Source organism: Rhinoderma darwinii, chromosome 7, assembly GCF_050947455.1.
Source record: "Rhinoderma darwinii isolate aRhiDar2 chromosome 7, aRhiDar2.hap1, whole genome shotgun sequence".
Classification (NCBI taxonomy): Eukaryota; Metazoa; Chordata; class Amphibia; order Anura; family Rhinodermatidae; genus Rhinoderma; species Rhinoderma darwinii.
In genome coordinates this window covers 55,744,597-55,765,839 of record NC_134693.1, presented here as the reverse complement: position 1 = coordinate 55,765,839, position 21,243 = coordinate 55,744,597, and the positions used below count along the sequence as shown (strand labels likewise).

General features: G+C 42.0%; 1 protein-coding gene across 1 annotated transcript in view; it reads left to right on the top strand.

Annotated features, from left to right (window-relative positions):
• Positions 1-15,916, top strand: part of KIF14 (kinesin family member 14) — a 64,956-nt gene extending 49,040 nt beyond the window's left edge. Inside the window, exons 21-30 of the mRNA XM_075833392.1 lie at positions 2,589-2,730; positions 3,370-3,470; positions 5,107-5,201; positions 5,985-6,230; positions 7,319-7,503; positions 8,496-8,654; positions 9,938-10,060; positions 11,849-11,923; positions 13,318-13,441; positions 13,678-15,916. Of these exons, the coding sequence (XP_075689507.1) occupies positions 2,589-2,730; positions 3,370-3,470; positions 5,107-5,201; positions 5,985-6,230; positions 7,319-7,503; positions 8,496-8,654; positions 9,938-10,060; positions 11,849-11,923; positions 13,318-13,441; positions 13,678-13,922 (1,495 nt within the window). The 3' untranslated portion in view covers positions 13,923-15,916. The remainder of the gene's footprint in view (positions 1-2,588; positions 2,731-3,369; positions 3,471-5,106; positions 5,202-5,984; positions 6,231-7,318; positions 7,504-8,495; positions 8,655-9,937; positions 10,061-11,848; positions 11,924-13,317; positions 13,442-13,677) is intronic.
• Positions 15,917-21,243: the final 5,327 nt, after the last annotated feature.

Below are 21,243 nucleotides of genomic sequence, written 5' to 3'. Positions count from 1 at the left end.
TGCAATACATTAGTATTGCAGTATATCATGCAAGTGATCCAACAATCGCTGGGTCATGTCCCTTAAGGAAACTAATAAAAAATAAAAGTAACCGTTAAAAAGTAAATTTTTATTTCTTTGGGACATTGAAAAAAAAAAAAAGTTTAAAAAAAATCCAAACTATTACAATATAATGTTATTTAACCCGCCCAGTGAACGCTGGTAAACTAATTTTAAACAACCAAAATTGGTATTTTTGGGTCACTTTAGCTCCCCAAAAAAATGGAATAAATTCTCAAAAATTTGTACGTACTCCAAAATGGTACATGCAAACCTACGGCTCTCCCCGCAAAAAAATTGTGTTTTTTTTTAAATAAAAGTGGTAAAACATTTAAAAAAACCACAAATTTGGTAACGCCTTAATCGCATCAACACGTAGGATAAAGTTATGGCTTTTGGAAGGCGGTGAAGAAAGGGGCATAAGGGGTATTCCCGAATGACCTTTATGGCATATTCACAGAAATATACCATAAATGTTCGATGGGTATGGGTCCCAGAGGTGGAACCCGTATCTATCTCTAGGAGGTGGCCACTGACCCCTGTCCTACCTTCTGTCGCAGGACTCTGGCCACTGAGTGTCGGGGTGGGTGGGCTTTCCAGAAACAGCCCAGCGTGTTTTACTTTGCTTTTTCCAGAACTCCCATAGAAGTGAATGGGAGTTGTGGAAACCGCGTAGCACAACGAGCTACACTGTTTCTGTATCTCCCGAATATCGATTAACCCGACTACCATTCAGCCATAACTTTAAAACCACTGACAGGTTAAGTGAATAACATTGATTATCTTGTTACATTGGCGCCAGTTGAGAGGTGAGATGTATTAGTCCGCAAGTGAGGAGTCCGTTCTTGAAGTTTGTGTTTGAAGCAGGAAAAAGTGTAAGGATCTGAGCCACTTTAATAAGAGACAAATTGTGATGGCTAAATCACTGGGTCAGAGCATCACCGAAACAGCATGTCTTGTGGGGTGATCCCACTATGTAGTGGTTAGTACCTACCAAAAGCGGTCCAAGTAAGGACAACAGTTGAACCGGCGACAGGGTCATGGACACAAGGCTTATTGATGCACGTGGGGAGGGAAGGTTAGCTTGGCTTGTCTGATCCCACAGAAGTACTATAGCACAAATTGCTGATAAAGTTGCTGCTGGGCATGAAAGAACGGTGTCCGAACACACCGTGCAAACCGCTTGCTGCATTTGGGGCTGCGTAGCCACAGATTGGTCAGTGTGCCCATGCTGACCTATGTCCACCGCTGAAAGCGCCTACAATGAGCATGTAAACATCAGAACTGGACCCTGGAGAATGTAAGAAGGTGGCCTGGTCTGATGAGTAACATTTTATTTTACATCATGCGGATGGCTAGGTGTGTGTGTGCATCGCTTACCTGGGAAAGTTGTGACACCTTAATGCACTATGAGAAGGCGAGCCAGTGGAGACTGTGTGATGCTCTGGTCAATGTTCTGCTGGCAAAACTTGGGTCCTGGCATTCATGTGTATGTTACTGACCTGTACCACCTACCTAAAGATTGTTGCAGACCAGGTACACGTCTTCATCACCCTAATGGCAGTGGCCTCTTTCAGTAGGATAATGCGTCATGCCACACTGCAAAAATTGTTCAAGAATAGTTTGAGGAACACAGAGTTCAAGGCCCCATAATACTCGCAATCTCAGTCCAGTTGAGCAAAAAACAATTCTGATCCATGAAGGCCCCACCAAGCAGCTCACAGGACTTAAAGGGGTTTTTCCATGAAGGACATGTATGACATATCAACAAGATATGTCCGATGCGGGTCCCACCTCTGGGACACACACCTATCTCTAGAACGGGGCCCCCTAAACCCCGTTCTAGCTTTTTGTGCTCAAGCTGCTTCCCGGCCACTTCCTGATTTACATGGTCAGGAGTTACGGAAACAGCTTAACTTGCTGAGCTACGCTGTTTCCGTAACTTCCATAGAACTGAATAGTAGTTACGGAAACCGCATAGCTCAGCAAGCGCTGCTTCCGTAACTCCAGACCATGTAATCAGGAAGTGTCCGGGAGGCAGCTTGAGCACAAAAAGCTAGAATGGGGTTTAGGGGACCCCGTTCTAGAGATAGGTGTGTGTCCCAGAGGTGGGACCACGCATCTATCTGACATTTATGACCCATCCTGTGGATATGTCATAAATATCCTTCATGGGAAAACCCCTTTAAATGATCTTATATTAACGTTTTGGTGCCATATACCACAGGACACCTTCAGAGGTCTGGTGGAGTCCATGCCTCAACACTTCAGAGCTGTTTTGACGGCGGGAGGGGGGCGGGTGTGGAGACTCCACAATATTAGTTAGGTGGTCTTAATGTTTGACCGGTGTATATATCCACACGCAGCACTCTTTTGTGTGTGTTTGTATATGTAGGTATTCTAAGTTATGAAAACTGTCTTTTTTTTTTTTTTGCCCATAATATCCAGCCACAGCGCAGCTTTCATTGCTTTGTATGGGCAACAAAGACGGGCTTTTTTTTTTTTTTTTCTTGCCTGATAAACCTCTATTATTCATATGCATTTTTCAGGCATGATATGTCCGAGAAGGATAAAGAAAACCAACCTCTACCTGTACAGATCCTGGTTAGAAATCTCAAGTTGGGCATCGTTACATACTGGAGTCTTGAGAAGTTTGAATACAGGTTGGCTAGAATGAAGGAGTTGTATGAGGTGACTGATCAATAGCATAAAGGTTTTTCAATACATTTCCTATATTGAGCAACAGTTTGTATCTGACTGTTAGGGTATGTTCACACGCAGTGTTTTCAGACGTAATTCGGGCGTTTTATGCCTCGCATTATGCCTGAAAAAATGGCTCCATCACGCCTCCAAACATCTGTCCATTGCTTGCAATGGGTTTTACGTGTAAAAAGACGCCCGCGAAAAAGTGTGTCACTTCTTGGGACGTTTTTGGAGCTGTTTTTCATTAACTCCGTTGAAAAACTCCTCCAAAAACGGCCATAATATACGCCGCGAAAAATGAGTTGCTACAAAATTGTCTGAAAATCAGGAGCTGTTTTTGCCTGAAAACAGCTCCCTATTTTCAGACGTTTTTGGACACTGCATGTGAACATACCCTTAAAGGGAAGGCTCACCTTTTACATTGAGACCTGTCAGAAGATGTCATGTGACACCCACTGATTTCTAGAAAGAAGGAGCTGCAGTGCCGTGACAATTATTCTACTTGTGAAGAATTGGTACACCTGACTTACAGAGGGTGGCATTAATGTCACCGAATGCTATATGGGCTGGTTATAATTTGTTTTTAAATGGTTCTAAATAGTTTGGCTTTGCTATTTACATCCACAGAGTAATGGCAGTATAAAGGATGACGGCATATTCTATGATCCAGGAAATGAATGGGAGCCAGACCTATCAAAATCATCCGCGTCCAATTTCTCAAGGCGCAGGTAAAGTGCAGTGTAAGGGTATGTGCACACACTATTTACGTCCGTAATTGACGGACGTATTTCGGCCGCAAGTCCCGGACCGAACACAGTGCAGGGAGCCGGGCTCCTAGCATCATACTTATGTACGACGCTAGGAGTCCCTGCCTCGCTGCAGGACAACTCTCCCGTACTGAAAACATGATTACAGTACGGGAGAGTTGTCCTGCAGCGAGGCAGGGACTCCTAGCGTCGTACATAACTATGATGCTAGGAGCCCGGCTCCCTGCACTGTGTTCGGTCCGGGACTTGCGGCCGAAATACGTCCGTCAATTACGGACGTATTTAGTATGTGTGCACATACCCTAATAGTGGATTAAACATTGTAAAGCTTTGAATGTGCTAAAGAAACCCATCTGGATAAAAACAGTCTACCCACTATGCAGGGCATGCCAACTACACCAAAAGTTTTATCTTGGTTAAACTCCCTTTTTAGTTTTGTGGTTGTCAAAAGACGGAAAAACACAGGAAAGACGTATGAAACGCACACTGAGCCTAATGCATAAAAAACTCTTCTAACAAAAACTCTGTAGTACCTTTAACAACCAATCAGATCACTCTTTCCATTTTCAAACCTACTTTATAAAACTGTAAGGCTAAATCTGATTGGTTGCTATGGGCAATATTGACTCTGTTAGAACAGTTATGCAAGAAACTCGTGTGAATAAAATACTTTTTTTTTTTTCTCCAATCACTAACTTGTATCATCTTGACTCTACCCCCCGCTTCACATGCAGCGTCTTGAGGAAAAACGGCATGTTTTTTTTGCGGTGTTTTTTTCTGAAAAAAAAATCGATGCAGCCAGATGTTAGCTTGAAGTTAATAAGGAATTATTAAACGCACTACAAACACAAAGTTTTTTTTTTTTTTTTTTTTTTTTTTTTTTTTCTACATCTCAGCCAGCCTGGCTTTGGCTTTTCTTCCAGCATTTAGTGGTGTTTTTCTCCCATAGACTCCGATAGGTTTTTTTTTTTTTTTTTTTTTTTTTTTTTTCCTATCTTCCAAAAAAATGGAAGTGTCAATGTGTAGTAATTGTTCATGCCGTTTTTTTTAGAATACGTCATATGTTGTAAAGAGGAATCTTGGCATCACATGATCTTTGAATCACATAATATGCAATGTGGGAAACGCCACCTAGAAAAAACGCAGGTAGTAAAAAGAACACATATATATATATATATATATATATATATATATATATATATATATAAACCAGTGTCTGGCATATAGGCTGTATGGTATGTTTGGATAGAAGGGGAGTGAGAGCTATATTTCTGATGTACATCAGACGGAAACAGGAGCTTTACAGGTGAGGCTTCTGCATCTGACTGTTGCCTAGCAACTTCCCTTGACTACCCTGCCTCTCCTACAGCGTCTCCCGATGTCCGTTCTGTTCTTTGTACAGGAGAGATGATGATCTAAGTCACAGGGGCTACACTTAAAGTACCATTTAGGGGTCTTGCGGATGGAGCAGGGTATGAGTCCACCCTATTCAAAGTTATTTAAACAGTTATTTAAAAATCATTGATGCAGGACCTTCACCCCCTTTGGTACTCAACACTGCATACTGAGGAAAATCTATGTCCTTTCTTGTTCAAAGGAGCAAAAGCCTCATGAAGAATAAGAGGATTTCTGGATGTCTCTATGAAATACGAGTCCACCCTATTCAAAGTTTACAGTCTGGACATACATCGGGTGAGTTTTCATGTCCTATTGTATGTTGGAATGAACTTGGGATATTGCTGTCTTTTTACCCATCCATTAAATTATTGCTTTCTCAGTGATTTTTTTTTTTTGCCTTTTTATAGTCCTAGGAACATATTTAGTAAGGTCTTGAACTTCTTATTTTGCAGCGTTGATACAGTGGAAGGTCACACGCACGCACACCTATCCTACACACACCGCACACTCCTATCCTACACCACACCGCACGCACACCTATCCTACACACACCGCACACTCCTATCCTACACCACACCGCACGCACACCTATCCTACACACACCGCACACTCCTATCCTACACACTACACTACACCACACCGCACGCACACCTATCCTACACACACCGCACACTCCTATCCTACACCACACCGCACGCACACCTATCCTACACACACCGCACACTCCTATCCTACACACTACACTACACCACACCGCACGCACACCTATCCTACACACACCGCACACTCCTATCCTACACCACACCGCACGCACACCTATCCTACACACACCGCACACTCCTATCCTACACCACACCGCACGCACACCTATCCTACACACACCGCACACTCCTATCCTACACACTACACTACACCACACCGCACGCACACCTATCCTACACACTACACCGCACACCCGTATGCTGCACCCCACACACCTTTCTTTAATATTAGATGCTAATGAGGAACCTTTATGCTAAATGCATAATTCTCGTAGAAAAACTGTAAAGTAATTTTATATTTTGTGTTTATCTACAGGTTTAATGAACAAATCCAGCAGTTTCCTGAGTAATTCCAGTGGTGTTGACTCAAACCCCACAGATTCCCATCTTCCTGGGATCTGTAACGATTTAATAGGGTCTGCCCTGGATTACCTGGGCCAAAGTCAATCTGATGAAAGCAACATGGCTGACAGTCTGATCTGCTGTCTGCGTACTGTGTGCCGAGGAGTTCAAGCTCTGTCTCAAGCCTATGAACAGCAGGATGATGATGGCACAGATGCCTGTGAGTGCAAAAGGGTCTTGTGTGACCATTTATTAATTTCACTGTGTAGTACATTTTACTTGTTGGAAAACTAACCCTAAATTTTAGAGAGACCATCAATGTGTGATCAGTGGGTGTCCTACATCGGGACCCTCCATGATCAGCAGAATTAACAGTCGCAACGTACATGCATCTGTGACTGATATGGATGCTCCCGTGATCATTGGGGATCCCGCTGGTCATTCTCCCACAGTCACACATTGGTCCTTAAGATAGGCTGTACATTTGTTAACACCCCTTTAAGCAAAACCTCCTCTGTCAATAGGCAGAACTTCAAAGTTAGGCAACATATCGCTGCGTAACTGGGCATGTTTACCTGTTCAGTATTCTAAGAAAGCGGAGTGGCAACCCATGTTGGGAGCTTTAATGGCCACCATATTGTTTGTCACCCATCCGTCGCAAATAAATTTAGCCAAGAAACCGGTGAATAGACCAAAGAAGACAACTCAAGAATATGTTCCGATTTTAAGAACCTAAATGTTAAAGGAAATTCTCTTGTCCACTGCGTAGAACGACAATTACATTGAATAATTAATCTAAATGTATTTCTGTAGTACATACATTTCTTATTTGGGATTTGCTCATATTTCTTTGAGGATACAAGTTATTAGTTCTTCAAAGATTTGGGGAACCAATTCCTGTTTTAGGACTTAGAGTTGTCTCAGGCAGATAGCCCTTTCTAAATAGAAGCAGTTGTCATCACGTTTACAACATCCTGGGGTCTATAGACAGGCTACATGCTGCTGTACACAGTACCCCCTATAGTGTCTTTTTTTACATTTTTTTTTTACATTTTTTTTGAATTTATTTATTGGGAAATATGTGGAGTTTGAAGTGCCCGGCCTCTGTACTATATCGCTCCTGCAGCTGAAGTGATTTGGATTAACTCTAAATTATGGAATTGTTATTTATGCAGTTTACGAATTGGATATCACAATAATACTTTAATCTCAACAAACCACATTAGGACATTTTTAGTATATCAGTCTTCCAACCTTGTGTATGTGAGCGTGGATTACTACAATCCGTTATTCTTGCTGTCTTTCCAGTGTTTTTGGTTAATCGTGCGGCCCAATTACAGAGCGTACAGATGACCTCTGCATTTCAGCAGCTTGTTGTATTATGCAAGCATTGGTTGGACCATTTACCTGAAAACCAGTGGAGTTCCCAACTAGCTGACAACTTGGTATTGTCTGTAAGGAAATTGGGAGGAAACCTGCAGCTGCTCTTACAGGTGATCTTCATAATGCAATCTTTCTTGTCACTTTCAACTATCACAACTCATCAGTAATATATTCATTTATAAAATATTTATTTTCTAGTGATACAGATTTTTTTTACATTTAGGCTGTTAGGCTATGTTCACACAGGGTGGATATGCTGTGTAAAAGCACATGGCGTATCCACCTTGTGCACCACAGGGGGTGGCGCACAGGCTGGTGCGGTTTTTCGGCCGGAATGTCCACTGCGGAAAACTGCACATAAAACAAAAAAAGTTTCATACTTGCATAGCCATAACTATGCGTCCCTCCGCCGTCCTGCAGCCCCAGGATGACTTTTCATCCCATGTGACAATCACATGCTGCAGCGGTCACATGGGATGAAACGTCATCCCAGGAGGCCGACCTGGATGAAAAAACTTGGAACTCTGGGTAAGTATAAGGTTATATTTTTTCTGAGCTGCATTTTTTTTGCAACGGAATCGCTGCTCTTCCGCCGCAAAAAATGCAACACCTGCTGTTGCAGGTTTTACACCCCCCCCCCATTGAATTCAACGGGGAAAATACAATTGATATGCTGCGGATTAAAAAACTGCACCGCAGGTCAACTTCTGAGCATTTTATTCCGCTCAGCATTTACGCAGCAGTTGGATGAGACTTCTTCAAATCTCATGCACTCTGCCGCTACTGTTGTTCTGCAGGTTTTCCGCAACTAAATCCGTTGCGGAAATTTCGCAGTATTTACGCTACGTGTGAACTCACACTTAACGCTTATCTGACTGGTTGGTATGGGTTAGGCCCTGTTCACATCAGCGTTTGGCTTCCGTTCGACCTTTCCGTCAGAAGAACCGATGAACGGAAAGCCAAACGGAAACCATAGCTTCCATTTGCATTACCGTTGATTTCAATGCTGATGCTTTCGTATAGTTGGTTTACAGTTGATACATTATGCTTGAATGTAATATTCCTTTATTGGTTTTAATAACTGCTTTTACAATTCTCTTAGGGTTGTTGCTCAGATATATCGGCCATGGTAACAGAAGCAAATGTTAAAGCCAATTGTGCAACAGAGCAGATATTACAGAGCATTGGAAACTTGGCGGCCCTGAATGACACGGAGTTACATCTTCCAGAAGACGAATCTACAGAGGAACATGGTCTCCAGGTATAAAATGTGACTTTTTCTAAGTTTAGAGATGTAGTCATATAAATCTGTTACCACCTCCCCCATACAGGTGTCTGTTCTTTCGCTATCTTGGTGCTGGTCTGTGACATGGAGAGAACTATGTGGTCACCGGTGAATTATAAACAAATGAAATGCTTGATTTGCAAGGTTTAAAAAAATCTATTTTTGACTTCATGACTTTCCAAAGACACTCTTTATCTAGTCAGTGGTGGTTATTTAACCAGCGACCATCTTGTTCCCTTCTTTTTAGAGGTCCGGACAGGGACCGCTGAAGCAGTTCTTCACACTGCCAAAATATGCAATAGAGTTCGGTTTAACGAAAGCCTGGGTGATGAGCTGTAAGGCTATGTTCACACGGGGTATTTTGGGGGAGGAATATCTGCCTCAAAATTCCGTTTGGAACTTTGAGTCAGATTTTCCTTTCCCTGCACGCCGATTTTCGCGGCGACTTTCGCGCCGTTTTTCGCTCGCGGCCATTGAGCGCCGCGGGCATAAAACAGCGCGAAATACGCTTTCTCTGCCTCCCATTGAAGTCAATGGGAGGTCAGAGGCGGAAGCGCCCGAAGATAGGGCATGTCGCTTCTTTTTCCCGCGAGGCAGTTTTACTGCTCGCGGGAAAAAGACGCTGACGCCTCCCATTGAAATCAATGGGAGGCGTTCTCGGGCCGTTTTTGCCGAGTTTTGTGACGCGGTTTCCGCGTCAAAACTCGGCAAAATACCCCGTGTGAACATAGCCTAAGAGTCCGGTTAACTTTTTTTTGTCAAATTTTTTATTTTGTCTGGAATTGTCCCTTTTGAGGTGCTCTGTAATTTGGTTTTATAGAGTGATGTTATTGCAGTGATGTGACCTTGCTGGGGCTTACTGCCTACTTACATCATCTACTTTCAGGGAATCTTTCCTTGTTTTGCCTCTGCCAAGCTCCTTGTTTCATTCACAATGCTGTTGCCATTGTTTGTTTATTTGTCAATTGTATTTTTATAACATTTTGGTAATAAGAAACACATAAGAGACCATAAAGAATATAAGGGCTCAGAGGGACAACATGAGTGTTTGGGCACTTTTTTTTTATTTTTTTTTTATCTTTGCTGTCAATCACGAAGTGGTGGAAAGTACCAAGATGCTACCTACATGTTGGGCTATAATATTTATATAGAGCTTGTAGTATATAATATATTTTATTTTAAATTTGATCCCAAGGCTAGGAAGCCTACAAATTCTCTTAGCAGATTTGAGTTCTTAGTTGTATTTTGTTTTCTTCCAGAAATCGATCAGTGATTTACTTTACATCGGAATACGCTTTGGATTAGAGAGCCTAATCGACAGTGGATTGCAGGCTTCACATCTGATGCAAACCGATCTGGAAAGATTCTCTGTTTATGATAAGGTATGTGAACGTTCTAGGCTCATGCAAACTTAATGGGATGTTTAATTAAAATCACAGTTTTCCCTCGACTTCACAGGAAACGGTCCTAGTTTTCAGTGCTGGGGGGGGGGGGGGGGGCGTGTTAGGGAAAGCCTAGGGTATAAGCATGTCCTAAGGCAGTTGTAGGGAAAAAGCCTTTAGACTTGGTGACGTCCTTCTAGCTTAATGTTTTCTTTCCTTATTTCAGGTGATTTATTTTTCATTTAGAAGAATTTCAGTGGCTCACAATATTCAATTAACAACATATTTTTTATATGTTTTGTGTGTGCATTTTTTTTCATTCAAGCATTTTCAGCCGTCTATATACCTAAACTGATATGAACTACATAAGGGAAGTCTAGTTCAAATTTCTGATCCTATATCCATACTGGTCACCCTCCCATTCTGCATTTTAAGGCCTTATTGACACGAACGTGTGCAAAAAACGCTGTGTTTTTTGCACGCTGCAGTTGCGTGTGTCATCCGTATGACACGTGGTTTTGAAGTTTAGAAAAAGAAATTAAGTGCTTTTTATTTTTTCCTATACTGCTTTATCTACTGTTGCGCGAATCACGTGCGTCACATGGAAGTGCTTCCATGTGCCGTGCGCAATTTTCACGCACCCATGGACTTCAATGGGTGCGTGATGCCGCAAAAAAACAGCCGAGTATAGGACATGTCGTGAGTTTTAGGGTATGTGCGCACACGCTATTTACGGACGTAATTCGGGCGTTTTAGCCCCGAATTACGTCCGAAAATGCGCCTCAATAGCGTCGGCAAACATCTGCCCATTCATTTGAATGGGTCTTACGATGTTCTGTTCAGACGGTCAGTTTTTTTACGCCCCGCTGTCAAAAGGCGGGGCGTAAAAAAGACGCCCGCGTCAAAGAAGTGTCATGTCGCTTCTTCAGACGTAAATGGAGCCGTTTTCCATGGACTCCATGGAAAACCAGCTCCAGTTACGTCCGTAATGGACGCGGCGTTCAAGCACCTGCACATGCCGTTACGGCTGAAATGACGGGGCTGTTTTCTCCTGAAAACAGCCCCGTAATTTCGGCCATTACGGACGCTGTAGTGTGAACATACCCTTACATAGCGGACATACGCTGCGTGAAAATCACGGACTGTCTGAACGGCCCCATTCACTAACATAGGTCCTTGCGACGCACGTGATTTTCACGGACTTAATACACGTTTGTGTGAATAAGTCCTCATACACACATCCTTCACCATTTTCACGGCTGTAAAACAAGGGTCTGTGTGCCAGTTTTGACATCCGTATGGTTTCCGTTTTCACTCCGCATCCGTTCTGTTGCTCTGTATTTTCTGTCCTTTGTGCTTCCATATGTAGTTTTATATGGTCCGCAAAAAATCGTCAAACGCTATTGAACATCTCATAACGTATACGGTAAATGGATGTCTGTGACGTGTGCCATAGAGGGGCATACATCACCCATCAACTCCCATGTTTAAAAAATAAATAAAAATAATAAAAATAAAAAGTATACCGTGCAGTGTACTATTCTATTCCATACTGATATACCAGCCCAATGGAAGTCAAAAGGACATCCTTTTGGCCTCCATTGGGCCAATGTAGCCCTATTGACAAGTTTAGCATGAACGTTGGCATGAATGCTGAGCAAAAACGTGATGTGAATAGGGCCTTAGTAATAGTGTGTAAGCTGATCCCAGGATGTACATAGCTGTCTCCTGAGTCTCTACTCAGAACATGGTGACTTGGACTTACAGATATTTCTAATGTTTTTCTAGGTTCTTGGAGAGATAAAGAAGAATTCCAAAATATTAGCTTTCTTCATTCGGAATAGCCTAGCCTCTTGTAAAACGGTATGACTTACTGTCTTTTTATATATACCCATATATACATTTGGGTTCTTGTAATAACATTAATCTGCCAGTTTATTGTAAGTACCGTATATGTCGGCGTATAAGACGACTGGGCGTATAAGACGACCCCCAACTTTTACCCTTAAAATATAGAATTTAAGATATACTCACCATTTCGTGCAGGAGCGCTTCACTATGGCCATCGGCGGCAGGACCCAGGACTCTGTCTCTTTGAACTCGCGCATGCGCAGATAGGCGAGGTACATGATGGGGTTAATTACTATTAATGTGAGGAACATGGAGGGTAAATTCATCGCACCTCGCGCCTCACATTAATAAGTGAATGAAAGCCGTGTTTATTTCATTTTTTTACAGCGTACACATCATAAATGATGCAAAAACATTGTTGTCCGCGCCATTACTGAATGTGTGTATTTTATGTATTGAGACTTATTTTAATGTTTATTGTAAAAAAGGTGAAGGTGTATTTTTTTTAAAATGTAACCATACTTTGTTTTTACTTTATTTTTAAACTTTAATGTACTGACATATATCAGATATGTGCCAGTACATTATCCTGTATACTGATAGTACACAGGCTGTTGTTAGGACATACTTGGGTATATCCTAACAACAAGAGATATGGTCAGACAGCCCTGGGGTCCGTCAATAGACCCTGGGCTGTCTGCCCATATATGGTATGGCCCTCGATCGCGTCACAGGAATTCCCTGTGACGCGATCCAGGGGCATCCCCCCTTCTCACTTTCCCCTGAATGCTGCAGTCAGCTGTGATCGCAGCATTCACGGGAATAACGGCGGAGATGAGAGGTTCTCTGATCTCCGGCGTTATAGAGCGGGGCTGCGGCTGTGTAATACAGCCATTGCCCCGCTCCTGACAGGAAGTGCGCGCGCGGTCAGCATGAGGAGATGCGGCCGGCGCTGCACTAATGAGCGGCAGTTCAGGCACTGAAGACAACATGGGGGTGCTTTGTAGCGCGCCCGCCATGTTCTGTCTTCAGTGCCGCAGATCATTAGTGCAGCGCCGGCCGCATCACATGATGCTGACCCCGCGCGCATATGTCAGGACTCAGGAGCGGGGCTGTGGCTGAATTACACAGCCGCAGCCCCGCTCTCATAGTCATGTGTACTATACTGAGCTGTGCGGCTGCAACGTGCATCCCTAATATCCGACAATATCCGGCATATAAGACGACCCCACACTTTTGACATTTTTTTAAGGGTGTAGAAAGTCGTCTTGTACGCCGATATATACGGTAATTTCCTGGTATTGTATGCATATCCTACATGTAGCCATCTTTTACTTGCCTTTTAACGTGTTAGGACTATAATTTGTTCCGCTAATATTTCTATATTTCCTCTTAAACTTCTCCAGCTTAACACGGACCGGCTGGTGAAAGACTCATCATTCAGTGTCCGGAGTTCCCTGTGCACAGGGCTACGTCAGATCAAAAATAGCATGGACTTGCTGCGACATAATGTTGTTTCTGTATTAAAAGGTAAAATACGGTGGATCTTCACTGTTCCTTCGTTCCGTCTCTGTAGGTTTACTATACTGGTGACCTCACGGACTGCACTTCATGAGCGGGTCACTTGTAACCTGGTCTCCATACTAGTTGGCCAGATTTTGATTTTGAATCTTTTTATTGGTGGTTTCATGCATGTTCTGATCCTGGTCATTACTTGCCCTAAATTCCTGCAAGTCCTAATTTGTTTGTATATTCATCTTTTGCAGGTTCAGACGTAGATGCTTCAGAAGTTCTTACATCTCTAAATGACCTTAATACATCATCCAGTCAAGTGAATAAAAGCCTGTCCATACAAATCATTGGTCTCCCTGAGCTTCAAAACTTGTTAGAGGCCCTGTCATGTGCCATTCACAAGAGGTACAGTGAAAGACCCCATAAAGCTTTCAGTGTACAGTCTTTAGAGGCATCACATCTTGGTGTGTTCTCACCCAGTACCATCCAATGGGTATAATTTTCATATTCTATGTATAAGACTAGAGGTAGATTATGACTGCTACTATGTGACCCCTTATTTCATACAAATATATTGTGTTACGCAGTAGGACTTATGCATCGAACGTGTACCTGTATTGCCCGTTACGACTAATCGCAGCCCGGCCTACATTTTCTCAATCTAACTTGAGCTCTGAATAGGCAACAAGTAAACCTTTCCTCTTAAACGGTTTTAATACGTAAGGCCTAAGATGCGTGACTTCATTCGTCAGCACTGCATTAACCCTTAATGTTGTGGCTGATGACCCATTTTGTGCCATCCACAATGTCACAGCACTGCCACAGCAGTATTCAATTGTAATTGGGGGGAGAGAAAAGTGGTATCATGCAATTCAAGTCAAATCAGACTGTTTCAACACAAATTTGTACTGTATGGAGATTGCCTTGTAAAGTGTATATATTTTTTTGTGTGTGTTTTCTGTAACATAAGATTTGCTAGAATATTTTAAAAAAAGGCTTTTAAACCTTTTTTGTAGTGTAAATTCCACTCCAATGAATAACCTTGGATTTAAAGTTCTTCATACTCTGTGCCTCCTCGTGTGCTCGTTGGACAATATTTATTAATAATAGCGCATTTTGCACCAATGCAGCTAGTAGGTTGTGAGAATTGCATCTAATTTATAGGCACACGCCTATTAATGAATCTGGTGGATCTGGAATTGTCTGTTTTGATGTATGAGCTATGAACATTCGTACATTTGCACAGCTAATTTGCGCCTATTTTAACCTTTTGATTAATGAGGCTAAAAATGAAGTTACAGCTCGACCGTGCCTTTTTCTCTCGCCGTTTTTCTTTTTCTTTTTTTTTTTTTTGGAAAGAAATTATGTCACAAATGGCACATTACAATTTTCCAATACGTTGAACCTGTGCAATTTCCGCTAAAATCCAGCATAAACGAAATAATGTGGGCCATGGTCTTTATCTCTGTCTAGTAATTCACTTTGTATGCTCTGTTTTTAGCTTAGGCTAATTGTTGAATAGATTTTAAAGTGACAAATACTTCCCTATCAAACCCCTTTTCTATCTGAGGGTGCCCATTCATGTAGCCGTAGTGTGCCATGTGTCAAAACAGCACACAGTCTTATTCCAGCGGTATTGCAATGCATTTGCGGCTTGTACAGATAAAACATGTTTAAGCAGTGCGAGGAATTTATTGAGATCGGCAGTTCATACACCAGTCTTGGGGAGGATTTAATTATTCATTGTACGCCAGGTTTTTGGCATAGAAAAGTTACAAATCCCTCAAGTCGCAATTTGCTCATGCCACTTTACTTCAAGGGGGCATGGTTTAGCGAGGCCTTGCGTGGCTTGGAAGGAAGCAGCTTTACATAGCTTGACAAATTTTAGTAGAATTTACGCCAGAAACTGGAGCTGAAACTAAAACTGGAGCTGGAGTAGATTTGACTATTTGGCAGATGGACAGCCAAAGATACACTTGGCGCGCACCACTTAATCTAAACTTGAGAAAGATGCGCATAATTTATTAAGACTGGCATCTGAAACATGAGTCTTAATGAATTTCCCCCCATAAGTTTCACCTGTACAAGCTGCATGGCTGAAACCCACATTGCAGAACTACAGCACACTACCACTGCGGGCACCCTCTTGGAACTTAAGGTTACATGCACACGTTGCGTATTTTGCTGCGGAAATATGCACCAGAACCGCAGCAATACGCAGGAAATTCACAGGTAAAAACAGCGATGGATCGTGCAAGTTTTTAAAAAAAATTAATTTTATGCGTTTTTCGGTGCATTTATTTACATCTTGATGCGTTCTTCGGCTCGTTTTCTTGCTGCGGGTTTTGGTGCAATTTTCCACAGCACTAGGCAGATACAATTCGCAAGTGGAAATGGAAGATAAATTGACATGCTGCGGATTCTAAACAATGCACCGCAAGTAAGTTTCCGTCCAGAAAATTCCCGTAGCGTGTACAGTTTCCTGGAATCTCATTGACTATACTGGTACTGTATTACGCTGCAGATTTTTCCACATGCAAATCCGCATGGAAAACTGCACGTAATACGCATTGTGTGCATCGAGCCTAAGACCGAATGCACATGTTGTGTATTACGTGCAGATTTGCCACGCATTTTCACGTGCGGCAAAACCGCAGCATAATACAGTACCAGTAAAGTCTGAGATTCCAGTTAATCATGTCCACGCTGCGGTATTTTTCAAGACCTAAATTGACCCGCGGTGCGTATTTTCAAAACTGCAGCGTGTCAATTTATCTCACGATTCTACTTGCGAATTCTATCCCTTAAGCTCTAAAGAAATACGCACCAAAACCGAAAAATGCAGCAAAAAACGCACCTGCAGGTGCGTGTTTTTCCTGCAACTTTCCTGCAATTCTAATTGCAACGTTTGCATGTAGCCTAAAGGTAGGAGTAGCAGTATTTTTGCATCTGAATTGCTCTTTATTTATAATGTAATCACATAATCATTCAAGCCAAAGTTATGGTGTAGTGTGTAAAATAGTGCAATTGTCTGCCATGTCTATCTATACTGTGTCAATATTTATGGAAAATAAACTGAAGTCACATAAAACATTCATCTGTGGCTGCCTGTGTAATTATTTGCCATACTATTTTTCAGGTGCAATGTCTTGTATTATATTTATTAATAAGGGGTGTGTGTAGAATGTGTTTTTTAAACATATTCTACCTCTTTTGATAAAGGTATACATTGATTGTTTTTCCTTGATACTTCTGCTATGATTTATAAGGCCAGGGCTGCAATGATTTTAATTTTTTAATGCTACTGATTGATTTTAAAGTTTAACTAAACGTTTGACAAACTTCTGACATGTCATAGTGACATGTCAGAAGTTCTGATTGGTGGGGGCCCGAGCACTGAGACCCCCCACTAATCGCTAAAACAATGCGGCAGAAGCAATCTTATGAGCGCTCAGCTTCTTCGTGTCTGATCCATCGGCTTTCCAGAAAAAGCCGAACAGAGTACGGGCTCATAGACTTTCTATTGAGCATGTACTCCGATACATAGATTTCTGTAAATAGCCAAACAGAAACGAAGCGGCTGAGCGCTTCTGCCGCTTCGTTTTAGTGATTGGCGGTGGTCTCAGTGCTCGGACCCCCACCAATCAAAACTTCTGACATGTCAGAAGTTTGCAAACGTTTTGTTACCCTTTGACTATTGCGCTACAGCTGCAGTCCAAATGAATACATTGAGTTGCATGCAATCTTGTAGACTGCAGCTGTCGCTCAAGAGTTAAAATATCAGTAGCACTACAAAAAGTCTAGGTGTAGCCCTGGCCTAAGGAGTAACGCTAGAGGAGTACAGACCATTGTAATGAGTCCAAGCATCGCAATCAAAGCAACCCAATGATTGAGTAGAGGCTTTTAAAGGGTTTTTTAATTTAATAAAAGCGAAAATCAAAAGGAGCCTTACATATTTAGAAGCGACAACTCCTTCTACTAGGCTAAGCAGACAGACCTCTGGGGAACAGGCACCTGGGAGCCCTAGATGGGAGTTAATAAAATTGTGCACCGGTTTCCAATAGGCAGAAATAAAGTGAAAGTCCCAGACCATGTCAAAAAAGTGGGCACTGAGGGCATCACGAATAGTAAATAAATCTCAGATTTTACATGCAGTGCCTACACTTGCTGCTTCAGATAAACCTCAAACACGATCATGATAAAAATCAAATGTATTACGGGATTTTTGTCAATGTTTTTTTTTTTTTTGCTGGTATGAACGTACCATTACAGTGCTGAGCGCAGTGTTCTCCCAACACAAGACTGTAAGTGCCAAACCCACTGCCTGAACTACGGTCCTGCCTAAAGTGAGATCACTAGCAATGCGTTCAACATAGTATCGGGCAAGGTCTGAACTGGGACAAAAATGTAGCCCCCTGGAACGCACAACACACCCTCCCATGTAGAAACCGTTCATTATAAAGTGTTCGCCCGCCTTGTGCTTTTTCAATAAACTTTATCTGGTTAGTTTAGTCTGACTTGAAGCTGGTTGATCACAATACGAATGCCATCTGCACATGACCGATGTGACACTCGGGCCAGTATTCACGGACCCATTTTCCCGATTCGTGGAAAGATAGGACATGTCCTATCTTTCCACGGATCACTGACGCGACCCGGCCGGCGCACACTGTCCTGTCCATGAGGCGTTAGTCCTATAAAGTCTGATTTTTTTTTTTTTTTTTTTCTTTATACAATGCAAACCTACAAATATAACCTCCCTTCAACAGACCACATCCCAAATTATGGAACAAGATTTTTTTTTTTTCTTATTAATCTCTCAATTGTCATGAATGTAATCATTATGTCCTGCTGGAGTTACTTTCTATTTTCTGGCAATTATTTAACATCTGCTAATATAATCTTTATAAAGGTAATGGCTATAAAAACATCAGTCTGGTTACGCACTAGTCTGTGGAATCGCACATCTGTCAGTTTAATCCCCAGCGTCATCTCTGCAATATGGAAGTTTATTGTCTTCCTCACCGAATCCACCAAATAAAATTGCCCGATTTTGCTCCCTGTTCTTCTAATATAGTAATAGATAAATTACTGTGGCCTTGTAATGTCAATTTGCATCCCATGGATTAACATGTTATCTTTATGTTAATCGTTCACATATGGGGGATAAGAATACAGCCACATTTTCCAGTAACTGATCTGTATTGTACCGTGTTTGTCCTCATTCTGGGATCTTGGATCACCTAAACTGGCCACAAGCCATTGAGCGCCAGGAGGCTCCATACTCATCCAGTATGATTTCCGCCACCCAGGTGATCTGTAAAATAAAACATCAGGAAATTCTGGAAGCGTGGCTTGAGCTTTTCTTACTTCGTTACAGCCTGTTTCTATGAAGGGCTGATACATTCCCTGAGACAGGCCAGTTTCCCACAAAATACTTATCTTTTCTGTGCCCGTATTATGTCTGCAAATCACTGACGAACTGTTGCTCTAATGACTTGAACTAATAGACTATAGACCTGATGATGTGGTGGTCAGGTATATACACTATATGCTCACTTCTGTATATAAACTAATATTTGTGGTTGCACCTTGGTTGAAATAGTGCCCATGTACAAGAGGTCAGAACAGTAGTCGGGAGCCCAGGATATAATGCACACTGCACCATTTGCAAATAGATTGTATGTAATTTATATTTTGTCCTAAAAATAAGAATAATGCCCATCTCTAATATAACACATAGGCAAAAATCTATTTTAGATACTGTTAAATGGCAGGAGATATTTAGGAAATAACTGAGCGGTGAGGTCATGTGTAAAAGCAGATTTTTGCATTCTAACAAGCTACCACTGGGTGTCAGTAAAAACCTTTCCATTGGTTTTATAGATTGTTCTATAATAAGTTTAGTGTCCCAATTCAGGTCGGGTCCTGGATCCTCAGATTTTTTTTTAATTTTTATTAATGTACTACTATAAGGCTGGATTCACACACTGGGTTTTTTTTAATGGTGTTTTCTAGCGCGGCCAGATGTTCCATTAAAGTCTTTAGGGAAATATAAAACGTACTACACACAACTGTGTGTTGGTTTTGAGGCAATCTTGTGGTCAGTGGCTTTTTATCAAAATGCAGCAATGCTCTGGGCACAGCATTTTTAAGGTGTCCCCCCCCCCCCCCATCGGCTTTTCTGTAGGACTTAAAAAAACACCAGTAAAAAAATAACACCAAATAAAAACACTTACATTTTACAAAATGCTGGCGTTTATACATGCATTTTTTTCAGGCAGTTTAAAATGAGAGAGAGAGAGAGAGACACCTAAATTAACTCCATCCAAATAAAATCCATGTACAACCCTTCCCATCCTGCCTCAATATGCACATTTTAGGCTGTTCTATCAACTTGTAAGCATGTTCCTACCACCCAGAGGTTCTTCACTCCATCCTTCCGTGCACTCTTTGTAGATTGTCAATGTCAAACACAAACAAGGGACCCAAAAACAGATTTAGCCGTCTTTAACTTGACTTTTAACAAATTAAAAGCCACATCTGCGTCAGGGTCCCATTCTCACGTACCGTCGGAGCTTCCGGTCAGAACGGGACCCGGACGGAAACTCTTGCACAACTGAGACAAACGGAAACCATTGCCGTTTCTCAGTTGTGCAAGGGTTTTGACGGAGCAATACCGTAGTCGACTACACTTCGTTTCGTCAAAACGATGGAACCCTTGCACAACTGAGACAAGCGGAAACCATTGGCACCAGATCCGTCACCATTGAAATCAATGGTGATGGAAATGGAAACCTATAGTTTCCATTTATTTCAGTCAGAGTTCCGTTCTGACAGGAAGCTCCAATGGAACGTCAGAACAGGACCCTGGTGCAAATGTGAACGAAGCCTAAATACACAGGGGCAAGAAACTTAAACTTAACTTGCTGCAGCATTAGAATTTATCAATTAAGCCATTGAAAAAGTCATCAGTCAAGATGAGGATTGCTATGTCTGTGTGTGTCGCTGGCGCTAAACAGGGCTGCCATCAGAACCCAACAGTGAGAGTCTGGGTTAATTGTATTTTTTTACTCACCCTTTGACATAAAAAAATGGTAACCGGGTTGCTCGCTTTCGCCATCTTTATTCCTGTTCACATTGGAAACAATTATACAAGCGATCTGCCAACAACCAGAGATTGGTGGGTTGAAAGTGGGTACAGAGACACACCAAGTAGCGGCTTTCACGGATGATGTGTATGGGTATGTTCACACGCAGTGTTTTCAGGCATATTTCGGGTGGTTTATGTTCAGGGATATACTTTCTGCTCAGATTCAACTAAATTCAGCAAGGTTGATTGTCCATCCGTACTTTGAGGCGACGTCCAATGACCCAAAACACACTGCAAGATCAACCCAGGAGTTTTTTAAGGTAAAGAAGTGGAATATTCTGCAATGGCCAAGTCAATCACCAGATCTCAACCCGATCGAGCATGCATTTCACTTGCTTAAGGCAGAAAGACCCACAAACAAGGAACAAGTGAAGACAGCTGCAGTAAAGGTCTGGCAAAGCATCACAAAGGAGGAAACCCAGCGTTTGGTGACGTCCATGGGTTCCAGACTTCAGGCAGTCATTACCTGCAAAGGATTCTCTACAAAGTATTAAAAAAAAAAAAACAACACATTTTATTTATGGTAATGTTAATTTGTTCAATTACTTTTGAGCCCCTGAAATGAGGAGGCTGTGTAGAAAAATGGTTGCAATTCCTAAACATTTCACAGGATATTTTTGTTCAACGCCTTGAATTAAACCTGAAAGTCTACACTTCAATTGCATCT